The 24,252-nt window shown below is 54.4% G+C and overlaps 3 protein-coding genes and 1 long non-coding RNA gene across 27 annotated transcripts in view; 1 reads left to right on the top strand and 3 right to left on the bottom strand.

Moving 5' to 3' along the window:
* Positions 1 to 123: 123 nt before the first annotated feature.
* On the top strand, positions 124 to 3,774 carry CFAP119 (cilia and flagella associated protein 119). Of its 13 annotated transcripts, none has more exons than XM_074323004.1 (9): positions 127 to 425; positions 656 to 824; positions 1,393 to 1,458; positions 1,581 to 1,750; positions 2,286 to 2,632; positions 2,720 to 2,786; positions 2,859 to 2,954; positions 3,253 to 3,362; positions 3,545 to 3,774. In XM_074323004.1, exons 1-8 carry the CDS (start codon positions 293 to 295, stop codon positions 3,312 to 3,314), a joined length of 1,110 nt encoding a protein of 369 aa, XP_074179105.1. In that variant the 5' UTR covers positions 127 to 292; the 3' UTR covers positions 3,315 to 3,362; positions 3,545 to 3,774. The 13 variants fall into 13 exon arrangements, with proteins under 13 accessions (XP_074179108.1, XP_019572792.2, XP_019572794.2 ...); XM_019717244.2 differs by lacking the exon at positions 3,253 to 3,362 and having other exon boundaries at positions 148 to 496; positions 793 to 824; positions 2,286 to 2,356; positions 2,516 to 2,632; XM_074323003.1 differs by having other exon boundaries at positions 3,253 to 3,774.
* A 64-nt stretch (positions 3,775 to 3,838) lies between these two features.
* LOC109437800 (phosphorylase b kinase gamma catalytic chain, liver/testis isoform) lies at positions 3,839 to 21,136 on the bottom strand. Of its 4 annotated transcripts, XM_074323009.1 has the most exons (11): positions 20,621 to 21,136; positions 19,441 to 19,608; positions 13,332 to 13,444; positions 8,194 to 8,369; positions 7,957 to 8,011; positions 6,858 to 6,923; positions 6,597 to 6,760; positions 4,883 to 4,973; positions 4,656 to 4,809; positions 4,462 to 4,587; positions 3,839 to 4,375 (listed from the first exon to the last, which is right to left on the bottom strand). In XM_074323009.1, the coding sequence occupies exons 2-11, from the start codon at positions 19,603 to 19,605 to the stop codon at positions 4,082 to 4,084; spliced, it is 1,404 nt and encodes a 467-aa protein (XP_074179110.1). In that variant the 5' UTR covers positions 19,606 to 19,608; positions 20,621 to 21,136; the 3' UTR covers positions 3,839 to 4,081. The 4 variants fall into 4 exon arrangements, with proteins under 4 accessions (XP_074179110.1, XP_019572805.2, XP_019572804.2 ...); XM_019717246.2 differs by lacking the exons at positions 19,441 to 19,608; positions 20,621 to 21,136 and adding an exon at positions 13,774 to 13,930; XM_019717245.2 differs by lacking the exons at positions 19,441 to 19,608; positions 20,621 to 21,136 and adding an exon at positions 13,729 to 13,909.
* Positions 14,037 to 17,684, bottom strand: LOC141569496 (uncharacterized). The gene is made up of 3 exons (XR_012493204.1): positions 17,547 to 17,684; positions 14,686 to 14,780; positions 14,037 to 14,071 (listed from the first exon to the last, which is right to left on the bottom strand). It is a non-coding gene; the product is annotated as an uncharacterized LOC141569496 (long non-coding RNA).
* A 140-nt stretch (positions 21,137 to 21,276) lies between the features above and the next one.
* The window catches only part of SRCAP (Snf2 related CREBBP activator protein), a 35,837-nt gene continuing 32,861 nt past the window's right edge, over positions 21,277 to 24,252 (bottom strand). For all 9 annotated transcript variants that reach the window (XM_019717230.2, XM_074322999.1, XM_074322998.1 and 6 more), the window contains one exon: positions 21,277 to 24,243. In XM_019717230.2, coding sequence (XP_019572789.2) covers positions 21,595 to 24,243 — 2,649 coding nt within the window. In that variant the 3' untranslated portion in view covers positions 21,277 to 21,594. The remainder of the gene's footprint in view (positions 24,244 to 24,252) is intronic.

The following is a 24,252-nucleotide window of genomic DNA, read 5'->3' as shown; positions in this document are numbered from 1 at the left end:
GCAACTTTGAAGAGAGGCACAAGGGCGCAGTTAGCCTCTTACTACGCACGCGCATTCTCTTCTCACTGATTGGCGAGAGCATCTCACTTGCTCTTCTTCCCCGAGCCCCTTAGCAACGGTCACGGTTGAGCCCGAAGGAGACGCCCCCCCCCCCCGCGGATTGGCTGCTCCCGACCTCTCCGCAGCGTCGATTGGCTGAAGCGCGGAAGGCGTCAGGCCTTGGAAGTTCTGCGGGAGAATCGGTGGATCCAGACAAGGCAGGACAGAGCGTGCGGCACGGAGCAGTGGCCAAATGATCCGCCAGAAGTCCAGCCTATGCCAGGGGCTGAGCATGCAGTCGGAGCTGCTACAGCCCTCCGAACCACGGCGGGATCCGGAGAAGGATCTCAGCTCAGTGGGGGAATCGGCCACGCGTGTGGGAACAGGTGTGCGGACCGAGTCCGGGATCGCGGCCTCAGTGAGAGCGGATGACGATCCTGCAGCCAACTTGTTCCCGGTGAGGGCGGGACTGAGTGGTGGCTCAGGAATGTTTATGAAAAGGGCTCCCCGGCGGGCCGCCACCCGTCGTCCTGTTTACTAACGTTCCAGAAGTTTCCTGGGCTGCCCCGGTTAAAAGGCGAGTGTGTGACCGGATTGTTAAAATGCTCATTAACAGTAGGACTTAGGGCCCGCCGGCGTTGCTCGTTCATAACCCTTAAGATGAGAAGGCGAGGTGGCGAGTTCTCACGCCCGCTGGAGATTCGCGACTGGCCAGGGATCAGGGTCCGGGTCCAATCCGCTTTCTCTCCGCAGCCTCCGCTGCCCCGGCCCCGGATCTGCATGTGGTGAGTGTGAAGAGCCTTGGGCGAAAGTGCCACTTCACTCTTGCATTATTCCTTTAGTGGTCCCCCAACAATCCTGTCCAACAGCTAGGGCATCCTCACTTTATAGATGAGACCGAGGCCCGGTGATGCCATTACCCAAGGTGACCAGAAGCCGGCCATCCTGTCTCCCCAGGCCCAAGAGCGAGTGGGAAGAAGGGAGCCTAAGGATGTGGCTGGATTAGCACAGCCAACCTGGGGTCCTGTCCAATGGGGATACTAAGGCGCACGGTGGGGAGAGGGGACTTGCCCAAGGTCATAACAAGGGAGTGACAGAGCAAAGACAAGAACTCAAGCTTCCTAACCTAGGCTTTATACCGAAGAAGATCATAAGAGTTCAGTTAGGCCACACCCGGTATTTATGGATGAAAAAGTGAGGCCCAGAGAAGGAAGTGGCTTGTCTACCCAGCCAGTTAGTGGGCGGGCCACACCTCAAACTCGCGTCTCCTGGTTCCCAGTCCATTGCTCTAGCCCTGCCATGCGTCTAGTGCATAAAGGCCACCAACACCTTCTTTCCTCTTTCCTGTGACAGGAAGTACCTGGACATCCATTCCATGCACAGGCTGGAGAAGACGGACAACACCGAGGCTATGAGGGAGTACGGAGGGCGGGGGAGGGGGCGGAGCCTGCTCGTGGGAAAGGCCAGTGGATTGGGGAGGCACGCGGAACGCCTGGAAGGGGCTCCTCTTATCACTCGCTCCTTCCGCTCTCCCTCCTGAGGGTGCTGGCCGAGCTGTTGGGGTTAGGCTGCCACGAGCGGGGCCTGCGGGACGCCATCACCCTGGACCTCTTCTCCCACGCTCTCATCTTCTGCCGCCAGCAAAGCTTCTCCCTGGAGCAGACGTCAGCGGCTTGTGCCCTGCTCCAGGATCTCCACAAGGCCTGTGTTGGTGAGAGGAGGCAGCTACCAGAGGTTTGAGCCCAGGGAAGAGGCGGCTGCACAGCACAGCGACCATGGGAAGCAGAAGTAGGGGGCTTACCACCTGGTTCTGTTCTGCCGTTACTAGCAGTTACCACAGTTATTCCATCTTTAAAATACGGATACAACACTAACTTTGTGAGACGGTTCTGAGAAATGTATGTAAATGCACAACAGTTCTCGGTAAAATAGCTCTTCTTTTCCCCCCTTGTCCCCAGCACTGGTTTTCTTCAGGATACTTTCCAAGAGCTGGAATTACTTATTTCTTGGTTCACTGTGTTACTCCACTAGGATATGAGCCTCTTACGGGCAGGATCCGACTGTCTGGTTCAGTACCCAGAACAGTGCTAGTGGGTACTCAGTATGTGCAGAGCGCACTGAAACATGCCAGCTCTTAAACCTCCCTTTGTCCCCTTCTGAAGCTCCTGCTCAGTCAGCAGCTGTTGCGTGAAATGAATGAATGCTCATCCGAGGGACTGACCGTCACATCTCGCTTTCCCTCCCAGCTACCCCCTTGGGCAACGTGGAGGAATGCTACCGCTCTTTCACCAGTGTGCTTTTCTGCCACGGAGTCAGAGTCAGTTCCCCTGACCTGAACCCTGCCTCTCCCCCAACTAGCTCAGCCCAGTCTCACGCTCGTCACCCTCCCCGTCCTCTCAGGGCCACGTGGGCTCCCCTGCTCCTGGGCTGCCGGGGATTTGGAGCAAAGTCCTCTAACTCCCCGTCCCTCCCCCAGCGCCCCCCTTTCAGTATCGACCTCTTTAAGGAGGAGCAGCTGCTGGCCCTAGCTGACTATGTGGTTAACACTTACTTCCGTCACTTCAAGCTCTATAAATACGTCTTCACACCCCAGGTACTGGGCCGTGGGCCCCGGAGACCGCCCTCATTCCCCTTCACTCCGTGCAGATGCCCTCTGCAGCTGCCCTCTTCCTCTTCCCAGGTGCGGCTGGATCTGTCTTTGACATACCTGGGGCTGCAGGCACCCCAGCTCTTGCCAGAGGAGACAGGTAGGGGAGAAAGCTGGGTCCAGGGCTGGGCCTGAGTGAAGCCTCACCCCTCTTCCTGCTTCTGGCTTGCAGAGAAAGAAGGAGCCGAGGAGGCGGAGAAGCAGGCAGTCACCCAACAGGAGGGGGGACCAGAAACAGCTGTCACGCCAGAGCCAGAGCCAGAGCCAAGTGAGCACCTGGGGGCTAGGATCCCCTCTGACCTCGGGCAGGTGGAAAACGAAGGGTTTAGACCACACCAGGACTTCAGACTTTCTGTTTTTGTCATGGTGTCCTTTCTGCAAATGATTCCTCATGCAGTAGTCCAGGATGACAAACAGATAAAAGCACAGCTGCTTGGGGTGAGGCAGGAGCCCCAGAACTGATGACAGTAACAGCCAGCACGTTAGCTGGCAACACTACATTCCAGGCAAGCCGTCTTATTAACCATTTTACACATATTAACCCTTTCATCCTCCCTCAATCCTAGATGCCAGGTGCTGTCACTATCCACATCTTACACGGAAGGAAACTAAGGCATGGAAAGGTTAAATCACCTGCCTAAGGTCACACAGCTGCTAAGCAGCAATGCAGACAGAGGTGGGCACAGCCGTTCTGCCCACCTCTCTCAGAAGGGCTGGCTGACATTTCCTGAACTGAGGCAACACTTCCACCGGGGTAGCCCCCAGGGGCGCCTTGGAAGTTGTGTTTGCCCAGCTCAGGGAGTCCTTCAGCCCCAGGCAGCACCTCCCCTGACATGCTCCTCCTTCCCTGCCCTGCAGGCCAGGTTTCCATCCTTGGTGCCTACATCAAACGCCAGCTGAACAAGGAGCTGGGACAGCTCCAACAGCTGGTAGAGGAGTTGCTCAAGGCCAGTGAGCAGAGGCTCAACAGCAAGCTGACCGCACTGGAGCAGCCCTTCCGGCCACCTCCAGGCAAAGGCAGGGGCAAGGCCAAGTGACTCCCAGTGCTTCCCCAATAAAGGCTTGGCCACAGCGGCCTCGTCAGCGTCCTCCCTTCCGAGCATCACTGGGATTCCCTGGCCAGGCCAGACACCAGACGCAGGGCACCGGCTCTCCCGGGCGTGTAACAGCTTTTATTGCATACGTAGCACTAAGACGACCAGGCATGGCATTCCGAGTGGCTCCCTTCCACCCCAGCTCTGATCGCGAAGCCCTGGCGAGCGGGGGTGGGGGTACAGGGTTGGTCATTATGATAATATGGTCGGTGGCGGGCATGGCCAGAGCCCAGAGTGGCCGGAATGATACAAATCCTGCTCCTGGAGAGTCCTGCTTCTGGGATTCCCCAGGCCTGAGGCGCTAGCCCAGCACCAGCATGGCCTCCTCCTCGGTGACGGCAGCTGACTCCCCCTCCTCTTCAGGGCCCATGCTGGGGAACAGCCCAGGGGGCCGGTGCTGGAAGAGGGCTGCCCGGTTCTGCTGCTCACCCTTCTTCACCCAGTGCCCGTAGAGCCGGAAGGCACAGCTGTCGATGAGGCGCCGCACTGGCCGCAGCGCGTAGGGGTCCCTCACCAGTGCACTCCTGGTCAGTGGCCGAGCCCGGTGGGAGCTTACGGCCACGCGCCCAGCAGCCAGCACTGTCCACACGGCCACCTGGGAGGGGACAGTGCGCTGTATTGCAGCACCCGCCACAGGAGACAGGTGACGGGACAGCAGCCCAGCCCCGGACTCAGACCTACCCGGAAGCGCTGCCGGGGGGTGAGGCTCCAGGGCTGGCTGCCTTCACAGCGCTCAAAGAAGGGGTGCCGCAGGGCTTGCTCGGCCGTCAGGCGCCCCGCGGGATCCACATGCAGCAGCCTCGAGATCTGGGGGGAAGCCAGGGCGTGAGCGGCAGCTCTTGGGCCTCCCCACTCACCCCGTGGCCCCAGCTCACCAGGTCCTTCACAGTGTTGGAACGGTCGTCCCACTCGGGGGAACTAAACTGGTAGCGGCCCTCCATGACCATGCGTAACATCAGAATCTGACGCCGGTGCCAGAAGGGCGGCGAACCAGCCAGGAGTGTGAACAGGATCACCCCGCAGGCCCAGCTGGGAAAGACATACGGTCAGGCAGGACGCGGGGCTGAAGGACGCACAGGAGGGCGGGGGCACCACAACTCACAGGTCGACCTCCTTGCCGTAGCCCGGGTGGGTTTCATCCATGGAGCATTTAAGGATCTCTGGCGCTAGGTACCCTGGGGTCCCACACAGCTCTGGGGAGAGAGGGCTGGGGTGGGTGGCATGTCACCAGCCCCCGCCAAGTCCCAGGACTAGACCCTGACCCTGCTGAACACCTTCTTGGGAACAGCTGACTTTCGGCTGTGCCCCTCGCCGCCTTCAACCCTCTGGGCCAAGCTGACACCCCGCCCCCCCCCACACACAACACGTCTTACACAACATGTCACCACGTTTTCACATACATAACACACATGTATCTTTCCTGCATTCCTTCCTGCCCACACCTACTCCTCCTCCCAGAATTTACTCTGGTTAGCAGAGTAAGGGGAAGCCAGGGGGGATGAGTGGGAGAGTGGGATCCCCCCGAGCACACATGGGGTGAGTCCCCATTCAGAGCCCTTCCCTGGCTCCCACTGCAGCCTCAGGATGAAGGCATCTCCTACAGCGGAGCCCCCACAACTCGATCCAAACCTGTACTGTTAGTTCCTTCTGCCACTTTAGGCACACTTCTCCCACCCCAGCGATTTCCAACAGCCCTGCGTGGCACACTGCCAGGAGATCTAACAGCCGAGACTGAAAATGACTATCCTAGGAATTCATTCTACACGAAGGATTTACCGCCTACCACATACCAAGGAGCACACTGGCCCCAGGGGAGTTAGGTGTGTCCTCACCAAACTCACTGTCTACCAGGAAGCAAGTAAGTAAGAAACAACAGAGGAAGATGTGTGCCAGGAACGGGGGGGGGGCGGGGGGGCGGGGGGGGGGCAAAGAACAGATCACAGGGGATCTGAGCTGACCTAGAGCTTTAAAGGAAAACCTGAATTTCCCAAGCGCAGGGAGAGGATAGAGAAGGGAGGCAAGGTGATTCCAGAACAGGGACGAGTCTGTGGGAGCCCAGAGGGAAACAGCACAGCTGAAAAGCATGAGCTCTGGAGTCGGACTGCCCCAGTTCAAATCCCAGCCCCGTGACCTTGGCCAGTCACCACACATCTATGAAATGGGGACACCAAAACCATCGACTTCAAAGAGCTGCTGAGAGGATCTAGAAAACTAAGCCATGTAGACAAGATGCAGCGTGGGGCCTTGCTCACACTAAGTGGCCAGTAAATGTCGGCGAGTGGAAGTCCAGTGCAAAGCCAGTGAGCGAGAGAAGGCAGCACAGTTAACACTCAGAGGGCTCCTGCAGTTGAACTTTCCTTCCCCATTTGTACCAGAAAATTATTTCCCTCACGACAAAACATTAACATGGGGTGAGTCTGCGTCCCAGCTTCCCAGGTGAGCAGTGCCCTCTGTCTCCGCCCAAGCCCGAAACTGCAGCTCAGCCCCACTATACGCCTCTCCCTCTCTCTTCCCTCCTGGGACAGACTCAGCCTCCCAAGAACCAGCTCTGGAGCCCATGCTCGGTGGGTCCCTCCAGCTAAATCAGGAGCTCATTCCTCCTGGTGTCCCCCTGCATGGCCTCTAGCCCCACTGGGTGCCACTTACCTGTTTACCCGTCTGTCTCCATCCTCCCCAGGGAAAGACACCCACTCTGAGCTGCACATCAGGCTTTGTACCCAGAGGACACGAGGCCCGTGCTCAGCAACTCCCCTCCTCGGTACATGGGACTCAGGGCTCAGACCCAGCCCAACAGCCTCAGGCCCAGGTCCCCTCACCTCGGAGCTTCTCGCCAGGTTCCAAGTGGCAGGAGAACCCAAAGTCTGAAAGTCGGATCTGCATATTGTCATCTAGGAGAATATTCTCGGGCTTCAGGTCTCGGTGCACAATGTTGTTGGCGTGAAGAAAGCTCACTGCTTCCAGCAGAGACCTCATGATGGACCTGGGGTAGGGGTGGGTGGGGGGCGCAGTCTCCTCTGCTTGTCCCTGCCCCGCCCCCCACTCCTGCTCACCCCAGGGGCTGCAGTCTCAATCATTACCTGGTTTCCTTTTCGGAGAGGGCCACCTTCTCTGTGAGGTAGTCAAACAGCTCTCCCTTCCGCATCCTGAGGGATGGAATGGTTGGCAGGTGGGTGCCCCTCACAGTGGGGGCTGAGAAATAAGCCGGTGCTCACAGAAAACACTGTAGAGGACAAACTAGAGGGTCTGAGACAGCACCCCAAAATAAGCTGTGTACTGGGCAGCGTGGCCCGGTGGACTGGCAGCGGAACCACGCGCTGTGCCACTAGGGGGGCTATTTGGGCAAGAATAAGTGCCTTCCTGTGCCAATAACTTACAAGAGATCCTTGTTATCTGCCGTTCAAGAAGGGCCTTTTAAAGTGGATCTATTTATACCACCAACCAAAATTTCAGTTAATAGTGGGAAAAAAGTTGAATAGGATTTTATTTTGAATTTTGCTTATTTTGTCTTCTCTTTAAAAATGGAGATTATAGTTGCAACTCTGCGTCAAACCTTGAAACATGATGAACATATCAAGTATCACTTTGGACAGTGACCACTGGTCTGCAGAGCTGCATGCGGTGAAACAGACGCTTCCCGCCTGCCCTTGGATTTCTGCGGAGGGCCATTTCTGTATGAAGACCTTGTGAATTTTTTCCAGGGCCTCTCTTTAATATTTGGTATTCAAACTATTCCCCTTTGAAGTGCCTTCGCAACTGGTTTGCATTCTATTGTGTGACATCTGACAGATTCAGACTGACCAGAAAAAGCACTGACAGGCAGAGACAGACACCAGTATAAGATGTTAAACAATGAGGTTGGTGAGGGAGAATCTGGTTCACACGTGGTCAGCTCCCGGGCAGACACCCCTCTTCCATCAGCCCTTCTTCCCGCGCACCTTTAACCGTGGAGGGCTGGGACAGTGGCCCTTGGGTCCTGAGGACTCTTTGTACTTCACTGATCACTATTGGACCTGAACTTGCCTCAATCAGGGCACCGAGGCCAGGGGGTGGTGGGCAGGCCCTGGCTGGAGCAGAGGAGGATGGGCAGGTGGGTCTCGGCCTGCCCACTGCACTGTAAGGCTGGGCCATGCCTGGAGGTGAGGAGTAGGCTTCTGAGACGGCGCCGGGAATACTCACAGGTCAAACACGAGGAACATGAAACTAGAAGACTCGTAGGAATCGATGAGCGTGACTGCGGAAAGAGGCAGAAGGGCAGAGACAAGAGATGGAAAGGGACGGTGCGCTTCAAGGGGCTTCCACCCTCAGGGAGCAGCGGCTGTTACTGGGGAGGAAGGAGAACCACAGGAGGCAGTGGGGACCCAAAGGCTGGCCACGCCAAGGGGGTAGCAGGGGTGGCGGGGAAGGTGGCCTCACTGATGTGGGGGTGGCCAGCGACCTGGCGAAGGATGTGTGTCTCCCGCCGCGTGGCTTCCCGCACCTCCTCCAGCTGCTCAGGACTCAGCCGCTCAGTTGTCACCTCCATGATCTTCACGGCAAACTCATGGCCAGTGGCTCGGTGAACGCATCGGCGGACCACAGAGCTCACCCCTCTGCCAGAGCCAGAGAGCGCGGTCAGGGCTCCTGCTCTCCTGCCCCGTGCGAGCGCAGCGTCCACACCCGCTGCACCAGACAAATGACCCCTCTGGCACGGCAGTCTCCCGAGCAGCTGTTCCTGGCCTACGCAGCTTCACAGTAGCCTGAGCAAGCCACCTGGGCACCAGCACGGGGTGACACAGAGCCCCCGGGAAGGCAGGCAGGGTCCTGGACTCAAATTGCCCAGGGCTCATCCTAGGCAAGGCTGTTCCACTCTGAGCCCCAGAAGCTGCTCCCTGCCCTAAAACCCACAAGGAAAAAGTGGGAGGAAACGAGCTAAGGCTCCCTCCCAATTTGACTCCCACTTCCCTGATTACCCCAAAGTTCCAAACCCCAAACCTCCCCTACATTGATGACCTCAAGTGTAGGAGGCTCCAAATAAATACGGGGCCACTGACTAGAAGACCAAAGCTGAGACAGGAGACCTTGGTTTAGGCCCCAACTTGCCACTAATTAACCGCCAGGTGACCCACTGACATAATAAGCCTCTGGGGTTCCACTTCGCCAGCTCTGAAATGCAGCCAACAGCATCCTGAAGGGATGCCGAGAAGGCATTCGTGAGGCAGAGCCAGGAAAGCCCACTGGCTTGTAAAGACGAAGTCCCAGATAGGCGTTTCCTCGCTTGGGCCGTGTCACCAACGCCCTATGAGCCTACACGTACCTCAAGCTAAGGCGCAGATCTCGCCACGATCTGGCCTCACACCCCATTTCCTCCCGGTTCCCTGGCTGCCATTCACGGCCCTACTGCTGTGTGCTGTGGCCTCCTGCTCTTACATAACCCTGCTTGCAATGCCTGTCACCACATCCGGTTCACTCAAGGGATGCAAACTATTGACCCTCTGGCCAAATGTAGACCACAGATCTATTATATTTCAGTCAGTGCGATGTTCTGCACAAATCTGAATCCACAGCTCTCAGGCGGGACAAGACGCCTCCAGCTACCACAATGCTCACCACTTCCTACTGTCTTACAGCCACTTCAGTTTAATTTACTCCCCAACCACTGAGGGCATCTGAGTCGGAGGCCCTCTTTGAATCATTACTTATCTTTTAATGAACCTGAGAAACTGCTGAAAACTGGAGACCTCGGCCACATACATACAACATTTGTTACCATTTCAGGGGATTCAAAGACCACCGGAAGCCATCCAGCTACGAATACCTGCTACCTCACCAGTTCTTTGGGACTTCTCCAGCAGGAAGGCACCCAACGGTGTTTTACCTGTAAGAGCACTCACTTTTAACGAAGCCTTTCTGCCATGGAGCATGGCCACCAAGGTGGGCAAGCCAGGTCTTCAGACTCAGTCCAAGCTCTTTTTACTGATAACACACCAGTGCCTTGTGCTCTGCCACCCTCAGTCCCCTTCAATGTGAAGACTCCCCAGGACCCCGTCTTTGGCCCTGTTCTCAGGCCATATACACCCTCCCTCAGTAATCTTATCCACTTCCATGACCTCAGCCTTCATGCCCAGATATCTCCCTGGAGGGTCAGGCCAACACATCTTAACTGAAGATGGCTTCCCCAGGGTCCTAGAGACATCTCACCTTCACTGTGACCCCTGAACACCTCATCTTCCCCCGAAACTAGAATAGCTCCTTCATCCACATTCCTGGGCTCAATCACTGACAATGCTCTTCAGTCAGACTCCCAAACTAGAAACCCTGCAGCCATCGCTGGCTTCTCCCTCTGCTTCACAAGCTACCACACCCGACTAGGCCTGTCCATTCTGTGGCTCTCTCAAATCCGTTCCCCATCCCACAACCACAACAGCTTCCCTACTGCTCTTCCTGCCGCCAGTCTCAGCCCGTGCTCCCCATCTGCCACACTCCTTCTAGAATTAGCTTCTTAAAACAGTGCCAATCATGTCATTCACTCAGTAAGAACTTTCCAGCTTAAACTCTGCTAGGTTCTAAGTGTTCCTTCATCCCTCGGCAGGACACCTAGAGCCCTCTTTTTGAATGATGCCTAATACTTTCAACGGTGTAGTTGTGGAATGCACAACTGTGGAATGCACTCAAGCCTTGTCCTCTCTCCGTACTGCCTCCCTACTACCTACAAGATAAAAATCAAATCCCAGCTCCTTCAGCTGTCATTCAAGGTCTTCACCAAATGGTCTCATTGTCTTTTCAGCCTCGTCTCTGGCTATCACCCTGCTATTCTACCTTTGTTTCAGTGACTTAGAACTTATCACCGATTTCTAGAATGTGCCAAGCTCTTTTAAAGCTCCCGACCTTTATACATGAAGAAACTGGGAAAAGTAATTTAGGGAGAGTGTGCAGGTAGTTTACTGTGCAGAAAACACAAAACAGAAAAGATAGAGGAGACAAAGGATGATGCTAATCTTTGAACGAGATGATAAGGCCCCTACCCTCTGTTCTGCCTTTTCCCAAACTGGTCTTTCGGTGCCCGTAGGCAGGGGAACCACTGTTCTTCCCTACGGGTTTTTCCTCGCCTCCAGGAACCCTCCCTGCCCTGGTATAGAAACCCGGGTAACCTCCATCCAGTCCCAGGGGCTTCAAATATCAACTATGCGTAAAAGCCTCCGGCTACACCGTCCTGAGCCTTCAATTCTCTCCAGGATTCCTGATTCCATTGGCCTTTTGACATCTCCATGTGGTGTCTAAAATAAATCTAGAGTCTGAACAAATCTAATGGACACACTCCAGTCTGCTTTCCTGGGCCCCGTAGCATCTGTTGTGGCAGACCATGCCAACCTTCCAGAAGCACATTCTTCCTGTGGTCCTTTCTGACTCACAGATGGCATTGCCTTAACCTCCCTTGCTGTTTCCTCCTCCTCTAATCCCCTTAGGATGATTCTGTCTATGTTCTCTCGCCAACTACAGCCTATGCAGAGGCCTCCCAAATTGATAGCTCTAGCCCAACTCTCTCCCTTGAGTTCGACTCACAGACCCACGTGACAGCTCCAGCTGTGAATCTCAAACTTGACGTTTCCAAACGGAACTCTGGGCTTGCTTGCTCGCGCCTCCCCACAGTACGCTCCTTCTGTCTTCCCCATTTCAGTCAACGGTACGCAAGTGCTCAACTCCAAACCTTACAAGTTATTCTTGTTTTCTTCCCCTTCCCTCATGGTTCATATCCAATCCTTCGGGAAATTGTATCAAGTCTTCTTCAAACCACCACCTAAATCTATCCACTTTTCTCCATCTCTGTCACCACCACTCCAGTCTTCAACCATCACTGTCACTGGCCTCGATGAATCAGTAGCTTCCTAACTGGTCTCTGTGCTCCCATGCTTGCCCGCTCCTACCCATTCTCTACATAAGAGCCAGAATGTTCTCTTTTAACTGTAATAACACATCTGTATTGAGCACTTTACCATGTGCCAGGAAGTGTGCTAAGAGTATCATGTTAACTCTTTCCATCCTGACCACAGCCTCCCAAAGTAGCATCTATTTTTATTCCCAATAACAGTGGAGAAACCGGGGCATAGAAAGGTTAAGTTCCTAGCCTACAAATCACAGAAATGTAAAGCAGATCATGTCACTACCTCGCTTGAAATGACCAGTTTCATTTAAATGAAACTTAAATTCCTATCATGGCCTAAGGCCTTATATAACCTAACCTCTACTCACCTCTCCAACTTAATTTCCTCCTTCTTTTCCCACTTCTAGCCACTGCGCTCTTTCCATCCTGAATAGGCCTTTCCTACCTGAGTCTTATACACTTGCTGTCCCCACTGCCCAGAACATACAGGTTCTGACAATTAAGTTCGTGAACTTGCGGCAACAATGCTAACTTTTTTTGATATCAGAGGGATTATTCATTATGAATTTGTGCCAACTGGACAAACAGTTAACCAAGTTTACTATTTGGAAGTGCTGAGAAGGTTGCGTGAAGAAGTTAGATGACCTAAACTTTTGCTAACAATTCACGGCTCTTGCATCACGACAATGCACCAGCTCACACGGCACTGTCTGTGAGGGAGTTTTTAGCCAGGAAACAAATAACTGTATTGGAACACCCTCCCTACTCACCTGATCTGGCCCCCAATGACTTCTTTCTTTACCTGAAGGTAAAGGAAATATTGAAAGGAAGACATTTGGATGACATTCAGGACACCAAGGGTAATATGACGACAGCTGTGATGGCCATTCCATAAAAAGAGTTCCAAAACTGCTTTGAAGGGTGGACTAGGCGCCGGCGTCGGTGCACAGCTTCCCACTTTGGGGGTGACCATAGTGATATTCAGCAATGAGATGCATAGCACTGTTTCTAGGATGAGTTCACGAACTTAATTGTCCCACCTCGTATCCTGCCTCAGCTCATGCTCTGTTCATTTACATCCTTCAAGTCTCAGCTGCATTAATTACTCATTCTGTCCCTGTTTATTTTCTCCATAGCACTTATGTTGACCTTTATCTTGTTTTCGTGTTTATTGTCTGTCTCTATCACTAGAACATAATTTCCAGGAGAACAGAAACCTTGTGGGTCTTGTACCCCCAGTGTCTAGCACCGTTCGCCTGGCATACTGTACGTGCTCAGGAAACCTTTGATGAACAAACGTACCTGCCACTGCCTCTACAGGCCTTCCTTTTTCTCTGCCTGCTGAATTCCCTTTCTGGTCTCACCTCTTTGGGAAGCTCCCATAGCACTTTTTACACAGCCTGGTACTTTCTGATGTTCATGGGCCTCTTTCAGTCACCTCACTTGGAGTACTTCCAGGGCATAAGCATCTCTTCTACCCAACTCCTGTTTAGCTTTGTCTGGCTCAGGGCAGGTACTTAACTATGTTTGTAGAGCACATCAATGAATGAACTTGTGAAAAAACGGGGGTTGACCCAGAATAAGAATCTAGTGTCCAAATGTTCCCCCACTAACCGCTGACCTTCACCACTTAGCACTATCCTGTCTGGGACCCAACTTCTCCGGACCTCCGTTTCCCGGGCCGTGACCTCACCTGCCAATGACGTCCTTAGGATCGTACTTCTGGTAAAACTCCTTGGCCGCGGCCCAGTCGGGCAGCTCATCCTCCGGTCCCACGTCCAGCGTCATTCTGCAGGAGGTGGGGGCCTGTGTGGAGGAAATGGAGGGCACGTAGGACACCGAGGGCAGGGAGGCCCACAGGCTCTGAAAGGACGCACATCGCGACTCGCGGAGACACAGGCCTTGCGGCTGAGGCGCCAGGGTCCTGGGGGGTGGGGACGGGGTGGGGGAAGGATCGGGACTGGGGAGACCCCGCGAAAGGGCCTAGGGAGCCGGAGAGGTATCAGGGCAGGGCGGGGGAGGGAAAGGGAAAAGGCGTGGAGAACGGGGAAGGGGGACACGGGCAGGTGGCTGTTGCTGCGCAAGCGTACTTGGGCGAGTGCTGGGAGACGGCGCGGGGTCTCGCGCAGACTCACCCGCGGAGGCGGGGAGAGAAGCCAGGGTCCACGCGAAACCACTCGGTCGCGGGGTTCTCCTGCAGGTCCTACCTTACCCCGGGACGGGGCCGGCAGCGACCTCAGGGCCCGCCCCCATCCTGTCCGCCAATAGCCTGCACCGCCGGAAGACTGAGGTTGAGAAACCCTTCCGATTGGAAACTGGTGGCCCAATAGGAAGCCGAGAGTCCCTAGGCTGGCGCGGGCGTCGGAACTCCAAGTTACCGCAGGCTTCGACGCTGGGGCGTGGCTTCAAATCTGACCAATCAGCGCACGGTATCTGTTGGGGACAGCAGAGGGCGGAACTTGTTGACCAGTGCGGTTGGACGCCTGGAACGGGATCCGGAAGTTGTTTAGTGGGAAACGTGACCTCTGGGCTGCCGGCTTGGGGGACTCGGGGCGCCTCTGATTCCCCGGCGTGGGCAGGACCCGCTCAGTCTCCTCCCAGTATCCCTATCTGAATTCCGCTCTGTATTATAAGCCAGGTCCAAAGCGCCTGCCTTGAGGGGCCGACTCCAGCCGTTCAAACGCTCGGAGCACACAGCTTGGACCCCAACTTAGACACTCGGTGCGGACTTGGACTTGCCACCGTCCGTCAGCCAGAAGAGGATGCCTCGTCCTGTGGCTGCTCCAACTCCTTGAATACCTCCAGAGCCCCAGTGCTCACCATCGGGGGTTATACCTTTTCCCAAACTTCCACCCCCCACCCCAAAAGGCTTGGGCTTATCACACACTGTTCTAAGTCCACCAGGTTGGGAGATTCTGCCAGGACAGACTTGCTTCATAAGCCTTCTCAGAGCACAGCTCAACCCTGGCATTCACTTACTCATTCAACAAATATTTGTTGAGCGTCTAAGCGCTAGACTAACAGCAATGAAAAAAAAAAGTCCCTACCCTTGTGGAAGTTATGTTCCAGCGAAAGAGGCACAGAATGAATTCACTTCATCTTCTAACAACTATCTTAGAACTGTTATTTTGGGATCACAACCCTGTAAGAAGTGAAAAATCCAAGTAAATTTTTAATGGATTACTTTGACTTTATACCACCAATCTAAAGACAAAATAATTGCAAACAAAATCTTGAACTTTACTTAGTAGGCTTGTTATTTGGTAGTATAATGGGATAATAATTTTGAAATTGAGCAAGTGACTAAACATACTGACGTAGTTGGCAGCCAAGATTCTTACTGTGGGAATATGGAATGTGGAATGGGGAAAGGAAAGAAAAAACCTTATGAATGATTTAAATTGGAGGTGTGATTTTTAAAAGATTTAAAACATAAAATTATAGCTACCCTGTTTCTCCGAAAATAAGACTTAGCCGGACCAGCAGCTCTACTGCGGCTTTTGGAACAAAAATTAATAGAAGACCCGGTTTTATATAAGACCTGGTCTTATAGTAAAATAAAACCGGGTCTTCTATTAATTTCTGCTCCAAAAGACACATTCGAGCTGATGGTACGGCTAGGTCTTATTTTCAGGAAAACAGGGTAGCTCTAACCTCTTAAAGGGCCTACCTAGAAGTAATAACATCCTAGTAAAAGAACACAGCCAGTGTCTAGAAACTGATTTCAAGGTAACAGTCCCCAGTAAAAGGAACGAGGGCCTATTGGGAGAAACGGCCCATTCCCAGGCTGGAGCAGAGAAAGTGCAAGATGAGCCTGGAATAATTTGTGCCAGAAAGTAAGTGAAGAAAGGTGGGGACTTATCGGAAGGACACAGAAGGGGTTTCCACTGGCCAAAATCAGGGGGAAAATGAGACTGAGAGGGCCATGAGGGAGCCTTCTGATCTGCCAGAAATGTTCTGTTTACCTAGGTGGTGTTCACATACAAACATCCAGCACGATGCACACTTAAGATCTGTGCATTCTATGTAAATTACACCTCAATAAAACATTTTAAGAAGGATAATCACAGTGAGGCATGTAACCAATTGAACTAAAGAACAAAATGAGACCAGACGGACACGAAAAATTGTAAATAAGTAATGGAGAAAACACCTTATTTGTAGAATGCCAACTAATAAATGTAGAAAGAATGAAATTTAAAACATCAACATTTTTGTAAGCCTTATAATTGACTCGGGCAAACCGGGCATTAAAATTGTTGGTGAAAATTTGATGGGGAACAGGATATTTATACAGATGACTTTTTAATTACAAAGAAAAAAAAGTATCTTTACCTTGCAGAAATCTGACAGACATTACATTCACCAAGTTGTCAGTGTTATGTCACTACCATTGGGGGCAAATTGACACCAAATGCCTCTTGATGTGATGTACTGAGGACACACCTTATGTAGTATTTCTAACCTGAATCCAGTCATAAGAGCCCAAATTGAGGACATTCTACAAAGCAGCCTGCCCTCAAACATGTCATGAAAGACAAACAAAGGATGAGGACCTACTAAAAACTGAAGGAGACCAAAGAGAAATGACAACTAAATGCAATGCGTATTCCCACACACATCTTAAAGCAGAGAAGAAAATGCTATAAAGGACGTTATTGGGAGAACTGGCAAATTTGAATACGGACTCTGTATTAGAAAACATATATTGTATTGATGTTAACATCTCTGAATTAAATCAGTTTGGGGGAATGGGATATTCTCTTGTAGTAAACTGGTTACTAATTAATCAAATATTACCTTTAAAAAAGTTTCTGTAAAAAACCTCTCTAGACTCTGTTATCCTGATGACCGTGCAGCCCCTCACACCAACTGGATCAGAATCTCTAGGGGTCAAGCCCAGGCTTAAGTACGTGCTAAGGCTCCCCTGGCAGTTCCAGTATTGAAGCCAAGGCTGAGAACCACTGCCCTATGTATGGCTTCTACCCATTGTTGTCATTCTAAACTCCAGGACCAACAATGGATTCTCTCCACTTTTCCTTCCTGGAACACTTTGAAATACTGAAGACACCCTCATGGGCCTTTCCTTCCCCTTTCATCCTCTCTCTTCAGGGTGCAATCTAATTCCTCTAGGCACTGTGCTGGTCTCTGAATTATGGTGAAATAAGCTCAACATTCCATTCCCAGGGCACACGTACTCCAAGAGACGAAACATCCCCCAAATCCACCCACATAAAATGGATAAATGGCAATATATTCATAGAATGGAATGCTACACAGTAATGAAAACTACAGCTACACGAAAATTGATTCATCTCACAGTGTTAAGTTAAAGAAGCCAGACATAAAAAAAATACCTATGAATCAATTTATATAATGTTCAAACGCAGGCAAAATGCAGTCAGAATGGTAGCTAGCTGTGGGAAGAAAGGAAGGAGCAGTGATTAGGAGGCCTGGAAGGCGGCTTTGGAGCGCCTGCCATGCTCAATGTTTTGACTAAATGCTTTTTCAGACGTTTGCTTTGTGTTAACTTACTGAGCTATGAATTTGCCTTGGATGTTTTCCTGTATGTGTGACATACCTCACTTTAAAAAATGTTTACAATATGATCCCGAGGTCCAGGACAAAGGCCATGAAAATTCTTTATAACCATAGAAGTCTCCATATCCAGGGAGATGGGTGCTGTATCCAACCCTTTCACTCCTCTCTCAACTCTGGAACCAAACAGCCTGGATTCAGTCCCAGGGCTGCCTGCCCCTTACTAGCTGTGTGACCTTAGGGAATCGTGCTTGTTTCCTCCACTACAAAATGAGCGTGAGGGCTGAAGGGGTTAAGAAACATGAATAGTTAGAACACAGCCTGGAAGGCAGCAAGCACTCAATAAAGTAGCTGCGGCTGCTCCTCTTACTCTCTGGCCTCAGGGTCTCTGTTCATGTTAAGGGAGAAGCTGGGGTCTTTTCAAGAGGAGAAGCTTCTAGAAGGTTTCCTTTTCATGGAGCAGTCAAGTGAGGGGAGATGCAGACTTCGGTCAGATGTCCAGTCTGGCTCTCACCAAGATCTCAGGGGAAGCTGGGGAAGAACAATTAGACGGAACGGTGTTTCACCACTAAAAAAGGTTTTTATTAAAAACAAATTCTAATAAAATCAGGCCTGGTCTTACACCCCACCTCTGGGTAGAGGCCCCTAGGAGGGGGTCAGTTGGGGGAACAGGGAACGGTGGGCACTGAAATAACAGAGCAGGCTGACGTCGTCATCAGTCTCAGCTGCTGCCTCCTCTAAAAAAGGGCCAGAAAGAAGAGCTCATCAATGCCCTTTGAAGGAGACACCATCTTTCCAACCAGGAAGGACCACTGTGGCACTGGACCCTAGCCATGCTGCACTGCGGGATTCAGGTCTCAGCTGACTCAGCAGAGGCCACCCAGGGTCACTCAGCCTGGGCGATGGCGTAAGAGAGCAGCCACAGAAGCAGGGGCCCCAGGAAGAGGACAGCGAACCAGACGGCAAAGCTGGCCAGGATGAACCTCTGGGCGCGGGCCGCCCAGTGAATGGCCTCCTCCAATCGGCCTGCCTTGCGCCGCTCTTCCGCCTGTGGGGGCAGGGGTCGTGTTAAGCTTCTTCCCCGTTCTGTCCCCAAGTGCCTGCTGCCCCACTCTAACCCTCCACCTCATCCTGTCTTAAAGCCACACACCCAAATCCTCGACCTCCCGCTCCACGTGCTATTCATCAAGCCTCCTCTGCCAAGTGAGTTGTCCTCTCTGCTCTGCCTACTTTTCAGGGCGGCCACTGTTAGCTCCTAAGATGACACATGGAAAAGAACTCTTCAATCCTGTTATTCCCTGTCCTCTTCTACTCATCCCAGATTCATTCCAAACTTGGAATTCTTGGCAAGAAACAGTGAGCTATCGTGGAGTATTTTACTCATGTCCAAACAACAGCTCAATCTGCCCAGAGGCCTCATCTTCATTACTGAGGATTCTTTTTATGATTTTGTCCGAATGAAACCCAGAAATTCGTACGATGATAGGAACAGCTCAATCGGTGAACTACAACTAGTGTTGAGAAAATTGTTAGCCTGTAGTCTTTCAAAAGGTACATCGTGCTGTTTCTGCTGGGTTTTGAAGCGATGCAGCCCTCTGTAGCGTCTCCTGGACTCCCACAGGCTGCTCTCATCATGGTCAGATGCCTCCAGTCTTGCCCCTTCCCGCTCCTGCTCCACGTCGGCCGTGAGAGGGGATATTACTGAAATACACGTCTGACCGTGTCACTCTCCTCTGCAAAAACCCGTGAGTGGCTGGCTCCCCAGTCCTTTCCAGATGAATCTGAACTCCGAAGCACAGCACAGGGGGGCCCTCGGGAATCTGGGTCCCCTGACTTCCTCTCTATTCCTCACTGGTCCAGTCGTGTCGGATTCACCATCCAGGCCTTTGTACACGCCGCTCACTTCCCTTGGAATACCCTGTAGCCCTAACCCATTCATCCTTTAAGGTTCTTTTCCTGTGGCCTCCCAGGATGCCTTCGCTGTCACCTCCTCTCCTGTTGCACAGATGGAATCACACGCACAGACCCTCTCTGGCTCCCAGGATACCCTGAGCTTCCTCTCCCAGTTCTGATGAGCTGCAGTCCATTAGTGAGTATCCATTTGTACAGCAACCTTCCATCAGACTGCAGGCCACAGGATGGCAGGACCGTGTCCTGCTCCTACTCCTGGCGCCAGGCCCAGTGCCAGGCCTGACAGATGCCAAGTAACTGCCTGCCTTCCCACCCCACCCCACCCCGGCTGCCACAGGAACTGCATTCCTCACCTTGATGGCAAACACGAGGGCCACGACTCCCAAGCAGGAGCAGCCACAGATAACGCTGGTGGCCGCCAAGCAGCGGAGGTGGCGCCAGCAGCAGTGGGTGGGGGCCGCAGGAGCTGCTTCCGTGGTGCTCACCAGGATCTCGCCTGCCTTCTCCTCGTCCTCCATCACCTGTGGGCGACAGTCACAGTACTTTTAAGCCCAACAACTGCCCATGGCCTGGCTGGCTCAGACGCCACCCCTCTGATCACGTCCTTGTGGCCACGCCCAACCCTCAGGAATGCCGCCTTATTATAAGGGGAATTCCTCAAGTGACTCAGACAGACCAAGAGAGGAAATCTTAGGTCCTCAGCTTAAGGTTCAGGGTCTCCAAAGGCAGGCCAGTATGAGCACAGCGTTCCCTGTATTACTCGCTCTTTTGACACACAGGGAGCAGCACAATGACAGGTGTTGAGAAGCAGGAGAAACAGAATCGCAACGGCTGCTGGGCATGAGACTGTCCCAGCCCGATTGTAAGCTGCGGGTCACAGGGCCCTACACTTCCCTGCAACTCCTCCGACTGGCCCTGACACCAAGGAGGGACAGAGGATGCACCCTAGGCCCTATACCCTACTTCAAGCAAAGCAGCCACTGCATGTGCAAATAAGTCTGGGGATGGGAGAAAGGAGGGAAAAGTACCCACCTACGCTATCCGTATAGTGCGGAAACTGACCATCGGAGCCCTCACCTCCCCAAACTGGGGCCTTCTTTGCTAGGCTGATTCCCTGCCACCTCCTCTTGCCATCTCAACCCACGCCACACAACGTAATCAGATGAGCCCCGAGTCTGAATGACCTCATCACCGACACAGAAACCCGCATAATGACACACTCCTTCACCATTTCTCAGCTCCCCATTTTTCAGGTTCTCTGAGCTCTGGCACCAAACTACCTCTCCACTGTATCTCCAACCATTCCTATATCCTAGACAAAATGAAACCATTTGCAGTTCTCTGAACACAAGTAACAAAGTATAGAAAGGGTGAAAGAGAAGCAGCTAGATAAGCCAAGAATGACATGTGCCACAGAGCTCCAGAAGCGTGTATAAGGGAAGAACCCAGATCAGGTAAACACAGACGGGCATTGGGGGAGAGGGTCCACGGAGCTGAGGTTGAGAAAATGGAGACACGAACAGGGGCACTTACCTGGCTCTACGCCTTGAGGGACTGGGAGTTTCGGCTTCTGCTCAGGTGTGATTTGGCGTGGGTAGAGATGGAGCTGACTCAGGGCTCCAAGCCCAGCCCAGGGGTGGGGCTGGGGGGCCAGCACCACCTGAAGAGCCCCAGCTCAGATGCAGGCGTGGCTGACTCAAACCAGTTTGGCTAGATGGAGGAAAGCAAGGAGGGGAAAAGGATGGGAGCAACTGAAGGTGGCAAGGCCTGCCTTCTGGAAAAGGAGTGAACGCACCTAAAAGATAAAGCAGGGAAAAGTCTAAGGCATTGGAGAGCTGAGGGAGTGTCGGGAACAACGGAAACAGAGAAGTCTGAGTCTGAGGGACTGAAACTAAAACTTCAGCGAAAGACACCCTAACCAGATCAGATTCGCCAAATCTCTTTTCTTGGGTGGAGATTTCTACCTCAAAGGTATATAATACGATGTTAGAGATGAGGTACGAGGGTCTTGGCAAGAGCAAGAGAGAGAGAAAAATGATGCCCAAGTTCCCACCCAACCCTCCACCAGACCAGAAAATCAGAAGCCTCCTTACACGGATGCTCATACAGAAACTAAGTTTATTATTTTTTCTTCTTTAAAAAAAAAAAAAAAAAAAAAAAAAAAAAAAGAAAAGAAACTCATTGTAGAGAAGCCCCTCTCCCTTCCCCTAAGGGTGGGGGGCTGTGAAAGACAGCTGGGGAATCAAGTACAAGGGGGTGGGGACAGAGACATCTTGCCACCCTTAACACTGCCCAGCCATGTGGGGTGGAAGGGAAGGGGGATGTGAAGTGCCCCGTTTCCATGACAACCAGTTGCCTACCCCCTACTTTGGTGGAAAGAAGGGAGAAGCCCTATCTCCCCGGAGGCTTTCCCCCTCCAAAGACTTCAAGTAGTGGTTAGCAGAGTCGGCCTGGTCACGCACGGAAGGAGGGGCCATGGCGGAAAGCCCGGGCAAGGGGCGGCCCACTCACGTCTTGGCCTTGCGGCCTCTGTGACTACCAGTGGGGCCGGCCAGGGGGGGCGGGGCACTGCTGCGAAGGACGCGCTGGTCCCCTTGGGTGGTGGTCGCCCCAGGCCGGTGGGGGCCAGGCCGGCGGCGTGGGGTCCCGTCCCCTTCCTCCTCACCCGAGGCGTCAGCCTCAGACTCCTCTACTGACCCCTCAGGCCCCGAGGGGCTGGGGGGCTGCAGGCGGCCCCGCTTTGCTGGCCCAGGACCCCTGCCAACTGGGACCCCCGCCCGCTTGCGAGGCACCTTCTCAGTCTCTAGCGGGGGGACTAGAGACCCTGGACGCAGCCGGGTCGAGCGCAGTTTGGGAGCCAATGAAACCAGGGGAGGTGTCAATTCTAGGCTACCTGGCCCGCCATCTGCTAAGTCCAGGTCATCCTGGATGACGGCCACTACCATAGGCCCTTCGCCCTTCCGGCCCCGTAGCCCCTCCGCTTCCAGGCGTAGGCGTGCAAGGCGGGTGAGGGGGCGGCTCCCATCCTCATCAGAGGAGCTGCCCTCACTCTCCCCCTGGCCCTGGGGCTGCCGCCGCCTCCCCAGGCCACAGCTCTCGAGGACAGAGGAGATGTCACGGTCCGCGGCAGGCAGCGGGCTGGGCCGAGGCGACGGTGGGTTCTTGGGAGGTCGGCCCCGCTTCCGCTTGGGTGGGGATGTTGAAATGGTGAGAGTGGTGACAGTGTTGGCGACAGGAGCAGTGGGACAGGCGAGGAGTGGTAGGGGCGATGGCAGCAGGAGTGGCTGTGTCCGGCTCTCTAAGTTGCCGTCCCCTGGAGAGGAGGAAATGGTCCCAGGAATGGGCAGATCTCGGGCCTTAGGGGGCCGCCCACGCCTCCGCTTCTCCACAGGTGAGAGGATGATGGACTCGGGTCTATGAACTGGCTGGGGTCCGAGAGGCGGGTGCCCAGGACTAAGTGGGGCTCCCAGAACAGGCTCGGCGACAAGAAGGGTCTCCACCTCGGGGGCTGGGTCAGCCCCGTTGTTGTGTCCCTTGGAGGATGACGAAGGTGCCTCATCCACCCCTTGCCCAACATCTGCGGGAGACCTGTTCTTCTTGGGGGGCCTCCCCCTCCGACGTTTCACAGCAGGAGGAGTGAGGGCAGGCAGCGCCCCTTCTCCATTCTCCGGGCTGCCCTCTCCAGGCACCGCCAGCTCAATGTGACGGCGAGCGACGAAGGCGTGCTGGGTCGGCGAGGGCAGTGTGGAGGGGGGAGCAGCTTCACAGAGCCCAGTGCAGGGAGGTGAGGAATCCGGCCCCGATGCGCTGTGGGCAGCCGGGCTTCCTGGGCAGGCCCCAGGCTCGGAGCCCCCGGGCCCCAGGGTGCTGGCCGGCCCCCGCTGCTGGCGCCGCCGCCGCACCAGCTCCTTTTCCTCCACCACAGTCACGAGCCGTCCTGGCAGCTTGCGAAGCACTTTGGGGCCTGGAGGCTGCCCCGGCCGCCCAGCCCCCTGACCCCGAATCTCTACGTCGGCACTGGTTCGCCGCCGAGGGGGCCGGGCCAGCAAAGGACCCTCAGGTGAGGAGCTGGCTGAGGACGAGGTTGATGGAGCTGTGACCTCAGCGGGAACGAGATCCTGCGGCTTCTCTGGGCTGGAGGTGGGGGTCTGAGTTTCCAAAAGCTCTTCTGTGTCCTTGTCGGCCTCAGACGGCTCGTCAGGGGCGGCTGAGGGTGGGAGCTCCAGGCCACTGTTCTCCCTCAGCTGTGCGGGCAACTCCTCCCCAGCGGGCAGCACTGTGAGAATGGTGCCCTCGGCAGGCTCCAGAAGCTCCTGCTCCGGACCACTGGGGAAGCTGCCCGCCTCCAGGATCGGGCTGGGGGCCGAAGACGCCAGAGAAAGGCTCTTCTCTGACGCAGGCAGGATCTCGACAGCCACTGGCAACAGATCCTTAGGGGGCACGAGGGTAAGCGAGGAAGCCTCGGAGCTGGGCTCAGCCAGCTCCAGGGACTCGGCAGATGCCAACGCTTGGGCACACAGCTGCGCCTCAGGCCCCAAGGCCAAGGGCAGGTTGGTGACTCCAGGGGAGGTGGGCATGGAAGGGAGACCAAGCAGGAGAGGGGAGGTGGGAGTTAGGAGAGAGGTCTGGGCTGGAGGTGGGGTGTGAGCTGGTGGGGGTGTGCAGGCAGGAGGTGGTGTGCAGGCAGAGGAACATGAGGGGGGCATCTGTGGAGGAAGGGGGGGAGCAGGCAAGACATGGACAGGAAGCATGGACACTGGGTTTGGGGCTGAAATGGGGGTGGGGGCAGGAATCGGGACAGGTGTCACAGCAGGAGCGGAGACCGGGGTGGGTCGCGGCCTCCCTGCCAGCCTGGGAACGCGCTCCCTGGCAGGACTGCAGCGGGGGGGCGTGGAGGTGCTGCGGGCATGATGGGTGGACGCCACGGGAGTGTGGTTTGCCCCTTGAGTCTCAGCCCGGGCTCCCCGGAGACGCTCACTGACGCGCGTCCCTGGCCTTTCAGGGGCCTTGGCCTTCTTACTGCGCCGGTGGCTGCTGCCCCCAGGCCCACAAGAAACTTCATCTCCAGCCCCCGGCCCCCCTTCCTCCTCTTGGGGCAGGCGGAACACCTCCTCCTTGGCTTGGTCCAGGTCCTTGCGGGCAGCCTCCACCTGCTCCTAGCGACA

Source organism: Rhinolophus sinicus, linkage group LG18 (assembly GCF_036562045.2).
Source record: "Rhinolophus sinicus isolate RSC01 linkage group LG18, ASM3656204v1, whole genome shotgun sequence".
NCBI lineage: Eukaryota > Metazoa > Chordata > Mammalia > Chiroptera > Rhinolophidae > Rhinolophus > Rhinolophus sinicus.
The sequence above is the reverse complement of the archived record's forward strand: the minus strand, read 5'-3'. Positions and strand labels throughout refer to the sequence as shown.